At 34.6% G+C, this 17326-nt stretch overlaps 1 protein-coding gene across 6 annotated transcripts in view; it reads left to right on the top strand.

Annotated features, from left to right (window-relative positions):
- Fur1 (Furin-like protease 1) overlaps positions 1-17326 on the top strand; it is a 317043-nt gene that overhangs the window by 2802 nt on the left and 296915 nt on the right. For 4 of the 6 annotated variants that reach the window (XM_073081973.1, XM_073081968.1, XM_073081970.1 and 1 more), the window contains exon 2: positions 1838-2161. In XM_073081973.1, coding sequence (XP_072938074.1) covers positions 2003-2161 — 159 coding nt within the window. In that variant the 5' untranslated portion in view covers positions 1838-2002. The remainder of the gene's footprint in view (positions 1-1837; positions 2162-17326) is intronic. The other 2 variants (XM_073081972.1, XM_073081971.1) reach the window with 2 other exon arrangements.

The following is a 17326-nucleotide window of genomic DNA, read 5'->3' as shown; positions in this document are numbered from 1 at the left end:
TGAATATTTCATACCTACGCTACACACGACCTTGTTATATTGTTTTGGCTAAATAATTATATTTATATAAAAAACTGAACCGGTAATAAAGTGGTTTCGGACTTCGGTTCTGTCGGACTGATAAGCTATATATATACTATGAATAGGTATTTATCGATGATTTTACAGGAAATAGCGTTTGAACTATTAGTATTAACTACTAATTAAGAGACAAAGATTTCCGCATCAAAGGCATATTTAGCCATAGATACCATGCCAGGATGTACGTGTTGGTGACATTAGTTATAGTAAGAAGGTTTTAGTGTCCCTAACATCGATTGAATCCCTTATGCGTAGTCTACAACATATATGAGAAGAGACATGACAATATTTGAGATCACAACACCAAATAACACACACACATTTTATATAATATATCTGTTGTAATACTCGTAACACTTGTAGGCAATACTCGTATGTACGAGTATTGCCTACAAGTGTTAAAATTGTATCAACTTCACCAAAGTAGCTACCTAGGTTAATAAAAGAAAACGTTAACTAAAATTCTCAGAGAATAAGAACAAATATTCCGGGAAAATAATATTACTCTTGTTGACCTGATTTTAATGAGAGAAACATTAACACTTAAAAGCTTTTATTAAGATTACATAAAATATCATCAGAGTCTTACACTGTTAAAGCAACATTAATATTGTTTTAATAATATTATTTTTGTCTCACTTTGGTGTGGGTGTTCTAGTATTTAATAGTTAGATATTATAATTTAACGAATTTACGCCTACTCTAACATGTTTTATATAATAATCATCATAAAGGACACGATAAACAGGAAAATACAGATATAGACCGTTATCACTTTAACTAGAATGTTAAATGTTCGTATATATAACGTTTTATTCGTATTCATACTTAACTCAATTCATTTCATTAAGTATAATATGTTATTTATCAAGAAAAGAGGAAATGGAGTACGAAACATTTTAAAATACATATATGTACTTAAGGTTATCTTATAATAATTAATTTGTAAGTAGGTATAATTTATTCATGTACACTACATGTAATATACATTTTCGTAATAATATATTCACTTTATTTTACACGTTTTGGATAAGAACATACAAAGTAGTCTAGATACAACATAGTTTTAGCATACATTAGAGTTTTAGGTACAGTCATAAAGGTTATACAGACTAAGGTTTTCATTAAATAAAACTTCGTAAAAACGTAACCTATTTATGTTACTGTCGGTATTCGTCCTGTATGCAGTTCAATCTACATTATGAACAGTTAAATCAGTCGGTCACAAAGCATATTTACACTTTACTAAATACTGGGACAAGTTTTATTGACCACGCCAAATTTCTTCTAAAATAGTAATTATAACCACAATTGTGTTAGTAAAACGAATAATTATAGAATCGACCTGAATTTGGCATCGAAAGGCCTTATCAAGCAAACTGACGTAATACTCTATTATCGTGCTATCAATGCAGTTATCGTGCGAATTCAGGGTGGTAATTACGTCAGAATTAAAGTTTTACTCGATAATTATTATACCTTCGTCGCTACATTATAGGATATGAATAAAAAATAATGCATTAATTTGGATTATTTTTAAAATGATTTATTAAGTAGGTACGAGTACCTACTTAAGGTACATTTATTACGAATGTTTCATGTTTATAATCTCATAACGTCCATGCTAAGAATATTATATGCTAAGAGAATAGAAAATAACACCAAGCTTACGAATCCTGAAAAATACCAAGATTCCGTGTCACGAAAAGTATTAAGTACTTATCAGTTACCTAACTTACGTTACCACATGTTATAGATCAATATTTAGCCAAACAAATCCGATACTGACGTCGACAGCATCAACCACTACGTCACTTATCAAATTAGCTCAGAATCCAGCTTTACGGAGTAAAGTATTCTTTGACAAGTGTGTGTGCAATGCTAACAAGTACTAGCCGGTGAGTGTGTGTGTGTGTGTGCGATGGCGCGGTGCGCGGTGGCGTCGGCCATCTTGGTGTTGCTGTCGTTGTTGGAGGCTGCGCGTGCGCACTACACGCCGACATGGGCTGTCCACGTGCCGGGGGGGAGGGAAGCAGCGGATGCGGTCGCGATGGACCACGGGTTCATCAATCTTGGAGAGGTAAGATTTTGGTTTTTATACTCATTTGGTTTTATAGGTCTATGTACTAGGCAGAGCTCCAGAGGAACAAAATAAAAGAACGGTAGAGGGTGCAAATACCTAAACTGAGTTTACTGACTACTCAGATCATTTTTGTATTTTTAAATTTGTGCAAGTACACAACAGTTAGCTTAGTAATTTATATCGCTCTTTGCTCTAAACTTTGTTGGTGAATATTGAATTTACATGTTGGATTATAAGGATAACGTTATACCTAATAGGTATAAGGACAAGTATTTAATAATAGGCATAACAATATACTTAATTATAGTCAGCCGCAATCTGCAAATATAACTTAACATAGGCATATAATGTGCACTTAAAATTGTAACAAATAATTAATCGAAGGTATTTGTAATGTGACCTGCATTTACTGACAAATACATTTTCCCGATGATATATTATATATTTATGATATATTATGATGATGATATATTTGATTAATATTGATTTGAAGAGCAGTTTCGATGAAGGAGACATCCTTAATAAAGCGTTTTTATTTAGGAGAAATGAAGGAATCTTATATGTTTTAACAGGACCTAACGGAAAGTACTCTCCTCTTATACTACTACGTACAGGCACTTGGCAGTGACCAGTAAATAAAAAGTATGCAAATGCAATACTTTTTGAAAATACTAATACTTTTCGAAGGTGGTAGCACCATTTGCGGTTTGATTTCGGAGGTCAAACCAATAACGGTGCTACCATTAGTAGCACGCGCAGGGGTAGCCACTTATCATCAAGTTATATGTTCGTTTGCTACTTCTATATTAAAAAAAACGTACAAACCAATTACCTCCAAGCCGTTTAATAACCAATCTATCCAGAAATTGTCTGCAGATCTTCCACGGCAAAACATTAAGTTGACGGTAGTTAGTTTATAGAAGTTTCATAAACTGTATTTAATATTCAATTTAGAGCAATAAAGTTAAAGTAGATGCAAATTTATATAGTTTCTATAAATAATTACCGGATGCACCGTCTGTTTATCGGATTCTGGAATCCATGACATCATTAGCAAACTCACGAACGTTTAATAGCCATTGTATTTTAGGCAACCTTGCTAGAATTAGAAACTATCTGAAGCGGAAACTGCTATTTCGCAATAGGTTACTTTACTACAGTGTCAGGCTGACTGGTTCAATAGCAATGCCCGCCATTGACCGATTTGCGGTTTCCGGTTTAAGTACGGGTGGATTACAAGACAGCGAACAGTATAATGTAAAAAATCCCAGGTTATACATATATGTAGTTGTAAAATTAGTTTAATTACGTGTATTAGGTACTCAACTTTTGTGCAGAAAAAATATTTTATTTATAGCCATCCAAACAGTTACGCATATTTAAAAATTGAGATTATTAGTTGGTATATAGATAAATGTAAAGCAAGATACTGGAGCTAATGCTTTATTTATTATATATAAAATGATAGCATTTAAAAAAATATAATTATTATTAAAAAAAAGACAAACCCACTGAGTTTCTTACCGGATCTTTTCAGTAGAGGTCGCGTTCCGATCCGGTAGTAGTTTAAGAAAAAATTGTAACTGACAATTTGTAAGTGCCGTCGTTGGCCTATTAAAATAAAAATATTTCATTTCATTTCAATATTGCAAAACTAAATGCTTAAAAATGTATACAGAAATATTAAGAAAATGTTACAGCATAATTTGAAATCCCATACTTATTATCGTAATTACGGAATTATTTCGCGTTTATTAAAATAATGTGTTTAAGATGAAGCATATACTCGTAAGTTATCGTGCTATCGATGTTTGACCTATCTGAACTTGGGACTACAATAAACTGTTCACGACTGTATCAGTTAGAGTTACCACCTTTTTTGAGGGAAAATAGTATTTCTTAGAAAGACATTTGAAATATGTAGTAGGTACTTATTTTAGGAAATACATTCATTTTTGCCGAAGACGACATACATAACATTTTCTGGAGACCATTTTCGGTGACCTTTTTCAGTATATTGGAATGGAATTACTGCTAATGAAGCGTTTTAGGGTGCGGGATAAAACAAAATATACTTTTATAATACAAATTTACCTTTCATTTATTAGTATTTAGTAGTAGTAGTAGAAATATTTTTTCATAGTTCAACATTACTATGGATGGCAACCCTAATCTCAGTTCACATCAATGTATTATTCTTGTATCCTGTTCGTTATCCCAATTCAAGTGTGGTTCGGTGTCCGTATTCTTCCTCGCGAAACTGCCAAGTTCTCTTCGAGGGTATCTGTGGGTCTAATGGGTCCATATTTTCTTCAGGTATTACAGCCATTTTGTAACATTGTAGGGGTTATTTTTGGTAAAATGGTCACTACCGCCCACGGTTACAATATTGAAAAGTATTGAAGTGCTATGTGAGGTCGCTGCTACTAAATAGTAAGTTGGAATGAATCATGTCGTATCCTATCTTAATGTATCCCTTAAAACAGAATACGTCAGCGCTTAACACTGCAGTTTTTTTTTTTTTTTATATGTAACCTAACGAAAAGACAGACGGGCTGCCTGATGGAAAGCAATCACCGTCGCCTATGGACATTTGCAACACCAGAGGAGTCGCCAATGCATCGCCGGCTTTGAAGTAGAGCTTGTTATAAAGCAGAAGGTCCTTGCGTATGTGACTCTTCAGTCAAACCACAGAGAGTACATCTTTACCGTTAGTTTAGAGTGGTATAACCATCATACGTATTTCTAGTCTTATACACGTAGTTTCTAGTTTAAAGTTGGATCTAGAGCCGTATATTTTTATACAAATGTTTTGTGAAATATATATAAATTCATATAGTAGATTTCAAGTTTGTCTCCGGAACTCTGTTTTTAACTATTTTAGTCTTTTAGTTACTAAGACTTGTATTGCGTGAGAGTTACTTCAAAATCGACCTGTAGAATAGGCCTCTACAAATAAAATTTAGAAATCGCACATGTACACGTACACACGTCAATTGCATTTATTTGCGTACAAATGTAAACACGTAATAGCAAGACGGAAATTGTACGAAATTGCATTGGTTATTTGCGTTAGACCTGCAATGATAGAATTTGATGCTGGAATTATGTTTATATCACGGCGTGCGTAAATGGACGTTTTACGCACGCTTCGCGTGCGCAAAACCCCCATTTCCGACCCCGTAATATAAAATTTTATACAACACGCGGACGAAAAATGTTTTTCTGACTCGTGTGATTGCAGTCCTCGCCTGCGGCTCGGCCTGCAAACTCACACTTGTCAGAAAAAAATTTTTCGTCCTCGTATTGTAATGTACTATTTTTTACTATTATAGTCTGTTAGTTACTAAGACCTGTGTTGCGTGAGAGTCCTTCTAAAATTGGCCTGTAGAATAGACCACTACAAACATTTAGAAATCGCACATGTAGATACAAGTACACACGTCAATTGCATTTATTTGCGTACAAATGTAAACACGTAATAGCAAGACGGAAATTGTACGAAATTGCATTAGTCATTTGCGTTAGACCTGCAGTGATAGAATTAGTGAGACATTTCGAGTGGAGCTCACACAATTTGTAGTAATGATGACAGATTTGAGGAAATGTTTAAATTGCGTCAAACAATTCATCACTAGAATTCTAGCTTTCTACGACTTACTAACTTGTTGTATTTTAGTATGTGTTTGGTAAGTTAGTATTGATTTATGGTATATGTGGTATGGTATGTTATGGTATATTTTATAAGATTCGAGTAGGATAATAGTTTGCAGTTCACCTGATGGTAAGTAGTCCGTACTACTCATGGGGTCAATGATCAACTGCCTATATACCTAACAGTTACCTGAAGCTGATCACAAGTGCATTGTTCCTCTTGAAGACTAAGATAGTTGCCTCATATGTGAGTCAGGCGGCACAGAAACGCAGATCTACTTCGTGCTAGAAATAAATGGCGGCGGTATCGCCCAGGTCGAACCATACTGGCTCTACCACCTTCTAGCATTTATAAATACTGGCTATACCACATTTTAGCGTTTATAAATAGTGTTTCCCTATAAATGTAATAATATATTTAGATTTATATGTATAATATGCCTAATTATTATAAAAATATACTTACTGATTCACTTTATTGAGCGTATTTACCCTGACTAAATATTTTTAGATATCCATATGCACAGAACAATGAGTTATTTTAATATAAAATTGTGAATTGGCTATTAAATAAATTAAATAATTAAGTCGCTTTAATTGTGTTTTATTATACATGCAATACCTTATTAAGTGGCAAAAACATTTTATTGTTATAAAGTTACTATACTGCATGTTAGATAAATTCGTTTACAGTAATTATGCAGTTTTATTTCTGAGATACTTATAACAAATAAATAAAACGGAATAAGTAATTCATACGTAAATAGTGATTTAAAGGTAGATGTTTTAAGTAGGTATTACTTACGTTCTATGCTTCTACGCAATAGTGATAAAACAGATAGTACAAAATATACAAAATGCGTTAAAAAGGCCCAAACAACATCTCAGGGAAAGGGAATCTGTAAAACAGCGCTGCACGAGGTAACCCGTGCCAGCACAAACTGAGCCTCTTCCTTTGCTTACAACAAAATATTATTGTGTGAATTAGATTTAAGTATATAACCTTTTTTGTATCTTTTGTGGCAATAAAGCATTATTTTTATACACGATCGCGTACACTCAGAAAATCTTAACAAAAATACAAAACTGATTAAAAAACTAAACAAACCAGTAAGTCTCACGACTTAATGACGTTTAAGATCACGTGTCACAAGTCGTAAGATTGTACCTAGTCATTATATTGCGAGGTAATAAGTACAAGTGAAATACGAATTTAGCGGATAAGGAAAGAAATAGCGAAATCTTTTTTCGAAAATGTTAGTTTCGTATAAATTTGAAGCTGGTAGAAACATGTGTGCACCTTTTCCTGCTAATAGCAGCCGTATTAAATACTGCTGTGTTCTGTTTGAAGATTGTTAAGGGAGAGATAGGTACTTATTCGGGACGGTTTAATTTGGTCCTCAGGGATAGTAATGCATCCGTGGTTTATCTCAGGTAGAACTCTAATCTTATCTTAGGTTGATGCCTGATGTCCATTTATCAATTACGGCAGGGGCCACTTACATTCAAATAAATTTCCTGCTCATTTTCTACTTCTACGAGTATATTATAGAAAAAAACTATTTTTTAATTTTCTACATTCTAGTTATTTACTCAATAAAGTCAAACGACCATGTTGGTAGCAAATGCTTGAACTTTGTTGACGAGGAATCCTGATCCATTAGAATCACCGATTTCGTTGGATAGTATTTAAAGTATGCGTTTTGTAGGCACGTTTCCACATCCGACTCGTTACCGCCACGGCAAGGATATCTCCCCTTGTGAGACAATACTTCACGCTCAAACGATTGTTTACTCAGCGTACAGTTACATTGCGACACGTGTCTAGGTTTGTCTTGTTTCGTGTTGCAATTGTGTGTCGGTACAATGGGTCCATCCGTAGAGGTTCACGTCACGATCAAATGGTCGTGTATGGACCGACATGAAGACATTGCAAACAATATTAAATGAAACAGCATTTTTAGTGGTGGTAAACGGTTGTGGTCTAAAAATAGTTTAATTAAATTACATGGTTATTACCTTATGTTTGATGGCATGTTTCAAACTGTATCTTTCGAGCTAAAATGCATGGCCACAATATTATAGCTATGCATTAATTCGCTAAATGATAGAAATGAGAAATAAAAGACAAGCCCGCTGAGTTTCTTGCCGAATCCTTTCAGATGAGATTTCGTTTCGTTCCGTTAGCAATTAAAGAAAAAAATCATGACCGACATTTTTTAGTTCTCTCACAGCACTTTCTTGTATGGGAAAAGGCCTTTCATTTCACTTCATGTAGTACAAGTAGTAGAAACGTCCACATTTCGACGGCATGATTGATGGTATTCTTAAAGGTTGCAATTTTAATTAATATTATGTTGCGAATTGAACGCTTAAACAATGACGTAAAAATTATCAATATTTGATATTGCTATAAACATCATTTTTATATCTACTATCATTTCAATTCTGATAATATCATTTTTAAAATTACTTTATATTCCTAATAAATTAAATGGAAATATGAGAAAACTGTCTGCAAGATATTCCCAATGGACGCAATTCCTGTATCCTTAAATCTGAAACTAATTCCGTCTCCATTTTTAGCCAGCGCTCGTGTTGCGGTGGGGGAACAGAAATAAACAGGAAATTTAAGTGGACGGTCTTATTTATTTAAAGTGACAACGTGATTTTATCTCTTTATGGCGAACTATTCTCGTCACGACGCCCCACGACGGCGGCTTAGTATTTGATATTATAATGGTGATGGACGTTACGTATGTGGTTTTAATGTCCATTAAAATGAATGGTTAATATTACAGCTTATGTATGATGAGGTGTCGATTTATATTATTATGAGATATTTTAATTTTTCTTAGGTATCTGGCTCGTCAGTAACGTCTTTTTTTCCATTCTGGACTGCAATGCATTTTATGTTCACTTCTCAATAATACGTCTTGTACACATACAAAGGTTAGTGTATAAACACACAAATCTAGAAAAGTATCAAAGTGGAAACTGTGCTCATCACAGTTCCACCTATTTTGCACAAAACGCACGATGCATAAGGAGCACAAAACTAATGTATTCCACATATTATGTATTTCACCTTATCCTGCAATAAATTAATTGAATTGAATTGAATTTTTATATTATTACAGCAGTGTTAAAAGCCGCTATGATCTGATTTTAAGGGTCTGATTAGGGAGATAGATACACTTATTCCCATTCAAGTTTTAAGGGCTATCAATGCATCAGTGGCTGACCTTAGGTAGGAGTCCAATCCTATATTGATTTGCTTCTACTATTATTATGCAGAGTAACTTGAATACTCATTATACTTTTATTTTCATCTGTAACAAAACTAACATGAAATCGTGTTCTATACTAATATTATGAAGAGGAAAACTTTGTTTGTTTGTTTGATTGTAATGAATAGGCTCAAAAACTACTGGACCGATTTTAAAAATTCTTTCACCATTCGAAAGCTACATTATCCACGAGTAACATAGACTATAGTTTATATGAAATATATTAATGCTAAGTAAACTAAAGGTTAAATAAAATAAAATAAAATAAATTAAGGTTGGGGCTAGTAAGTCATATATTGATATGACTTAAGACGATTTCATGTTATTATTAGGGGGTATTGATCCCTATTATCGGGGCTAATACAGCACATAATTACAAAAATGGTTCACGACTTTCATAAAATAGATTATGTTCCTTTGTCATAAACATATTTATTCGAAACGTTCTACGTTTGTGACTCATTAATTTTCTATGAAACCAGTTGTCGGGAAGAACGTTAAATGATTATTGTTTCTTGGGTTGCGTTTACAAAACAAACTGATTGATTTTATTTTTAGACTACTCTACTGACACACTACTGAAATATGTTTTTGTTATACTTTGTTACGTGTAAACATCTTCTGAGAAGCTGTAAATTGTTATGCAATTCTATAATTACTTGTGCATGTAATGAAAGAAATTAACACACTCTAGGAATTGGTTTAACTGACTGTTTTATTATCATATGTTTCTATACTATACATTCATTGTTTAGATGTAAATTATTTGGTCCGGCATCGAATCCAGAACCGCATGTTTGCCGTTATGTATTATTTGATAGCATTCTCGTATCATAATTTTAGGAGCTGAGAAAATTTATTTAAAAATGGTAATAGATATATTAAACCATGTCATAAGGTAAAACACGGTTGGATTACACAGTCCATTAATTGTCCCCTAGACTTTTACAGGTATATAGGCCTCATCTCAAAAAGGGTTTATTCACTCTGCTTAAGCGCTAGGCTTAAGCCTGTGTACACTTAGACTACTATTAGGTCGAAGTAGACTCCACGAAAAATATCTCCAATAATTAAACGAAGTATCGTCAAGACTTCCCCAATTTTCTGAGAGAAACTTACGCCCTTTTTTTTATAATATAAGAGTAGCAGACGAGCATGCAGTCCACCTGATGGTAAGTGGCTACTGCCGCCCATGGACATCTGTAATAAACCCCGGATAGGATTAGATATTCCTACCTGAGGTCGGCCACAGATGCGCCGCTACCCCTGAGGACTAAGCTGGAACGCCTCGGAAAAGTCTGTCTCCCTTACCACACCCTTCAAACCGGAACACAGCATCGCCTAACACTGCTGTTATTAGGTAGAAATAGGTGTGGCGGTGGTGCCGCCGGAGTCGAACCACAAAGGGTTCTACCACTTTTAAAGTAATGAGATATCTTATTCTCCTAATAGCTATTAAGAAAGCAAAAGTCTTAATGTAATACATTTTCAACTTTCGCCTTACTCGTTACTTAGAAACATTTTAAATTCAGGTGGCTCCCTCGTTACAGACTTCCCATCAAGATAACTTAATCGCAAAATTAATTTGGCTAATATCTTATGCGATGGGCTCTTGGAAACTGCCTACAAAGAGCGCTTGAAGCATTCGACTTTTAATTATTCATTTATGCCACGCTCCTAGGGGTAACGTATTAAGGGGCGAAGGTCACAAACGCTACAGTTTTCTATATACTAGAAACTAAGATGAAGGTTACATGCTCCGAGGGCGGTTTAGTTGTCGGACTATGTTATTACTGAATAGTAGGTAGTCGTTAGACTTTGACGACGACTTTATGGGCGGTTTGAAGACATTCTATATGTTTTCGCCATTGATATTCTATTTTATGTTATATTAAAGATGTAACAAACGAGAATGCAATCCAGAAAGTTGTTAAGTGACTACTGCCGCCCTGGATATTAGTAATTAACCTCAGAGAGGATTAATATTCTATCAGAACACATTAGCGCTTAACACTGTTGTTATTGGTCAGAAATAGGCGACGGTAACGTTTCAACCACCTTAGTAATTCTAGTCTTAAAACCATTAAATTCACTTCGATTACAACTCTTATTTTCCTCAGATCACATTACATGCATTTCCATTCCACTTCTATAAAATCATCAAAAGCCAGAACAATTTGTGGCGCTTCGCTATTTCTTTACTCGGAATATTGAATTCCAGCGTTGTTTATCTTATGAATACAAACACGTATGGAAGCGTCGGCACAATGTCATCGAGAGTGAAGAATAGACGTTGCAACAAAAGCTGTCACTCCTATCCACTGCACGTTTTCGATAACAAAATACCCTTGCTGGGTTGTTGACAGACTTACGTCATGTGGGTAAAGTCGGCGGGAGTGGGAAATGTCGGCCTGTACAAAATTGGAAAAAGCGAGCTCTTATCTTGTGTGTGTACTTTGAGAACGCGCAAATTAAATAACATTTAATAATAACAAAAGTATTTGGATATTAATTAAAAGATACATATTGTTAACGTGAAAACGTCTCAGCAATTGAACAATTAAATATTTGTTTTAATATTTCATTTACATAATCTTTGCTTTAATTACGTTAACGTGATTCGCTTGTGCGTTTTAATTACGAATTTTAAAGCAGCATCGTCAATTACAATGCATTTTAATTAAATGAGTTAATTGACAGAATTTTTATATACCTATATGTTAAAACTTATTCTACACTCAAGGCCACGATTTTTCCTGTTTCGTGGGTACGAAAGGCACATAAAGAGAAAAACCCAGACTCAGAACAGATATCTCATTCATCATGGATGCCTCTTCGAGGATCAAACCTGGGACCCACTGTCATACGGACACAAAGACTACTCCGTCGTGTGTGTCGTATTATGTATTTTTTGAAGTGAAAAAAGTTACGTCTTTCGTCCCATCAATAATAATACCGCAATAGGGTAACATGTACTACATTACAATATTTGTACAATATGTGTATGAAGTTGCGTGTTACGAATTGCGTCACACAGATAGAAGATAAACGCCTCTACGTACAGTTGAGAGTTGAGACTACGACTTCAATTGCCAAAGGGCATTGTGATCTGTTACAGGACAATGGTCTTTGTTGGGGTATTGGCCGCGGTTGGCTGGCCAACCGGCTCTGACGATTAAGTGGTTCCTTCTAGCGCAGGCGCAATGTTTAAGGAAGGTCATTTGATAGCTACAATATTCATACAAAAAGTAGGTATGAGGTTATCAACAATTTCGTAGAAATCTTCAGTCACTCAATTATTATTTAGTAGCTGTGACCTGCGGTTTCATTCGCGGTATCGTGACGACAAAAATAAATAAAATGTAGTTGACCAATGATAAAATATTTATTTAAATCAGTTCAGTATTTTCAGGCTGTTTTTACGAATAGACAAACAAATATTCATTTTATAACATAATAATATGGATCGATATATAATAGCTTGGTCGCGAATTTGCCATGACTAGCGACGGCAAAAATCGGCGTGATAAGCTTATAGAACAAAATTAAATGTATATGTATGAAGACATATATATAGCTACATACATAGTATGTACCTATATGTATGAAGCATGTTACATGGACGACAGGCGACAGCGGTGTGCAGTCCGGAACAAATGTAGGACGACCAAAAATCGCGCCGCTTCTCGCTTAGACCAAGTCTGTGGCCGAGAGCTTAGGTTCAAAAAGAATACGCGATTTCCGCGATTTCCGATGGATTTAAAGTTATAATTAGCAAGAATTGGCGTTTTTTCTGAACTTAGATATTTCGAAAATATTTTATAAAGAAAACTTTTTTAACTTAAGTTTATCTGTTTGATTGAGGGGGTCATACTTGGTAATGGCTGAATAGCATCGTAAAACCAATGTCCTAGTTTAAAGGGTGTGGTGTCGCAGATATACTACACATTATACAGTACTGCAACTGCAATCGACCTGATTGGCCTCATGTCCTATTTGCAGTCAATTACTTTCAATATGAATAATGACGCTTTCTACGCTCATAGACTCACACTAAAACTACATAGATATCATGGATACTATGGAGACGTAAAGAGTACACAAATGCATAGACCCAGATACGGAAATTCATCATTAAAATGTCTTTTGGTTGGGAATCGAGTCCAGGACTCTGTGTCACATTGCTATGCTACGTAGATCATAATTAAGGATGTTCTTAGTTGTTGCTTTTGTCATTAAAAGGTATTTTTATAAGATTTTAAGTAGTAAACGAACATGTAGGCTACTGCCATTGGTGGCCATCTGTAACCACCGCCATACAGAACAGGGGTTCTACCTGAGAGCTGAAAACTAATAGAGTCCATACTCTTTCACTTAAACTCAAGAACTGTTTTAAGCTAGAAATAAGTACAGGCGGGTCATACTGGTTCTACCTTCTGTCAACACATATTAATAATAATAATGTATTCCATATAAAAAGTTTCATATTAAACCTATATGTTTTTTATTTTTCATACGATTCCCTCGAGTTTCACGATATGTATTTATACGAATTGTATACACACATTGTACTTAGTTACACTGAAGTTTAGTTTGTTCCTTGTATTAGGGTAGTCGTTAAGCTTGTTAGAAGCTCCCTATACGTTCGGGTGACTTGCTTAACAAGGCTTTTACTTATTGTTCTAGTGCTTGATTAATTAACTAGAGTTTCGGAAGGTTAAAGGGAACGGCTTTGCGTAACTGACTAATTGTAATCGTATTGAAGTTGGATCTGGTTGGTGTGGAATGGGTATTTTATGATATGACTAGCCGACCCGAAAAACTTTGTACCGCCTCAAAATCTATTTATCAAATATATTTCATATAAAATGTAGCCTATGTTACTTGTGGATAATGTAGCTTACGAATGGTGAAAGAATTTTTAAAATCGGTCCAGTAGTTTTTGAGCCTATTCACTACAATCAAACAAAGTTTTCCTCTTTCTAATATTAGTATACCTAGATATATATTCACATACATACAAACAGACGTACCTACAAACTCTTCTCATCATTCTCATCATCATCATCATCATCATCATCATCGTCATCATTCTCTCATTTCTTTTTGCTGCGCCCTAGGTGAGGTAAAATGGATTGCCTCATGTAATGAGTGGTGATTGCTTCACATTATCATTCAATAACATTATTGTCCTTTGCGAATTAGTCATAAAGATGACAGCAATAAAACGTAGACTGATTTTGTCACACTTGATATTACATCAGCAATTCGATTCCTGCCACAGTTTGCGACATTGCTGGACGCGGATTTTTAACGGAAAATGTATAGGCCGTAGTCCACCACGTTGTATCGAGGTCGAATTTACGGTCACCACATTTACGTTGTATTTTTACCGCCTTTTAGTTTTTTTTTGACTAAAAGAATTTGATGTTAACAAAAAGTAAAAAAAATATCAATGTTAATAAAAGGAAGGCACCCTTGACTGCAAAACATTGTTCATATAAAGGGGTTAAACGATCATGTAGCGCTCTTCACAGTGAGCGGCTCTAGAGTTGGCGGGATTTCACTAAAAAATCCTTTTATCCTGTAAATATTGTAGCGAAAGTGATTCTTCTAAACAGCCATTGTCACGATGACTCGGTACTTTGGTACCGGTTTTTTGTACTTAAATTTTATAAGACAACTTGAACGACTTCGTAAGTTCCTACGTTTCAATTTCAGCTACTTATACTGAAACAATAAGATCTTCTATCCTTGTGGGATATAGCTTTACTGCACAATAATGCTCTCCAAACGGTAAGGCTTATAGAGCAATTGATACTTTTATAGTTCAAAATTATAATCACTAATGTCGCCCGAATTGTTCAAGATTGATCTTATAAAAATGTTTTTATGTTTTTCAGTAATTAATACGAGTATATCAAAATAATTTACTATTAATGTACTTAATTCGACTTTTAATAGGATTAAGTATATGCAACAGGAATCATTTTATTCATTTTTGGTATCCTCAGAATACATTTACTTTTAATAGCCACATAAGTCGCATACATGGCACGTTAAATAAAAGCGTCTAATGAGTCATATTCTATTAAACCCAACCAAATAGAGTTATTAATTCACAGTGACTTCCTTAAAATTCGTATGTTGTTACTAAAACAAGCCTTATTAGAATATACCGTGGAAAAGTTGGGAAAGAACCTATAAAGGTGAATCATATGAGCATATTTACGTCACGTATGAGTGATGACTTTGTAGTCTGAAATGACGTAAGTTATCGCTAAAATTAATTATGTGCTGATTTTTCTTATTTTCACGAACGTATTTTTTTATGTTAAGCTTCATCTTTATGACATAGAATTATCATGGTTTGAATAATACAGTTGAATTAAAATAAAATATATATAGAATACATTTGCCTTCAATGATAGGATGTCATGTCACGCAAGAATTCGATTTTGTTTCATTACTGCCGATTTACATTTCTTTGCAGATCCTTTATCTTAAAATATGAGTTATGAATATGTGTAAAAGATGTTTAAGACAAAAAATAAAATCATTAAATTTCACAGAATTGAATTGTAATAATTGCAAATTCATATTAAAGCAATTAGCGCAAGAGCCAATTGATCAAGTTGAGTAGGTACTTAAAATTAATACTAGTTAATGTAGGTACAAATGTACAATACAATTATTCAAATTAATTTTCAATTATTGTATTGTACATTTTGTTTGCACGTAATGCTATTATTCGATGGAAGGGTGGATTACATATGAGGATTACACATTACACTTACGTATGAGGCGATTGTCTGCTGTCTGCTGGAGTCGCAAAGGATTGACCATGGGCGGCGATGACCATTTAGCAACAGGTGGACTGCATGCTCGTTAACAATCTTACAAAAATATATAAAATTGATTATTACTCGGCTCGACTCGGCAAACGTTGTGTTGCCATATTAATAAAAAAATGGTAAGGATGAACAACCCTTATCACTTAGGGGTATGAAAAATAGATAGTAGTCGATTCTCAGACCTACTGAATATGCATATAAATTTTGATAAAAAATCGGTAAGGCCGTTTCGGAGGAGTACGGTAACTAACATTGTGACACGAGAATTTTATATATATACATACATAAAAGCGTTAAACTTCGTCAAGTGTCAAACATTGAAAGAAAATAATTTTGCCTAAAGCTTGCCAAACTCACGATTTTGAACTGAGTGTAAACACATTACTCGTATGTTAGATCACCTACCATGGGGTGGACTGCATGCACGTTGACAATCTTACAAATATACCTACATACCCACACGTGTCAAATCTTGTCTAACGTCAAACAATTAAATGAAACAACTGCCCAAAATGTAAGCTCAACTTGCGATTTTGAACTAGATGTAAACACATAATTTTTGGTAATTCCGTAATACATTTATTCACTGCGCTATAATTATTGTCTTCTTAGTTCAATAAATAAATATTCCCTTTAATAAATGGTCTTCGGTCGTACATAATTACTCAGTTTTCATCTCCTCTAAGGATTGCATTTCTGCCGACAAGAGGCTTTGTGAGCGTCCTTAAATCTATAAAGAAAAGTCATTTCTTTGAACCGTCTCGGATATTGTCTAAGATAGAATGTCTCATGTTCTTAAATAAGTGGTTCTTCATACAAGTAGGACAATAGCTTGTTGTTCAACTGCAAACATACTCGTATACTTCACTCACAGTATCTAATTGTAATCTTGAGACAGGCAACAAAAAGTTAAACAAGATAAATTTAAAGTTTCTCTGGCGGCACCACCGCCACACCTATTTGAAGGTGGTAGAACCCTTTGTGGTTCGACTCCGGCGGCACCTCCGCCACACCTATTTGAAGGTGGTAGAACCCTTTGTGGTTCGACTCCGGCGGCACCACCGCCACAGCTATTTCTGCCTAACAACAGCAGTGTTAAGCGCTAATATACTACTTTTCCGAGGCGTTTCAGCTTAACCTCAGTGGTAGCGGCGCATCTGTGGCCGACTCCAGATAAAAATATTTGGTCCTACCTGGGATTGGTTACAGATGTCCAGGCCGGCAGTAGCCACTTATTGTAGGATATTTGTCTTATTATGATGCTAGTGGCTAATTATGTACTAGGTTGCATACTGTATAGGTATTATTGATATTTTTATCTGTTCATCTACTTTTGGACTGTACAGCCGTAAGAAATTGATAAA

Source organism: Epargyreus clarus, unplaced genomic scaffold, assembly GCF_041222505.1.
Source record: "Epargyreus clarus isolate Ecla_fem2 unplaced genomic scaffold, WU_Ecla_fem_2.2 ptg000017l, whole genome shotgun sequence".
In the NCBI taxonomy this organism is placed as follows: domain Eukaryota; kingdom Metazoa; phylum Arthropoda; class Insecta; order Lepidoptera; family Hesperiidae; genus Epargyreus; species Epargyreus clarus.
The sequence above is the reverse complement of the archived record's forward strand: the minus strand, read 5'-3'. Positions and strand labels throughout refer to the sequence as shown.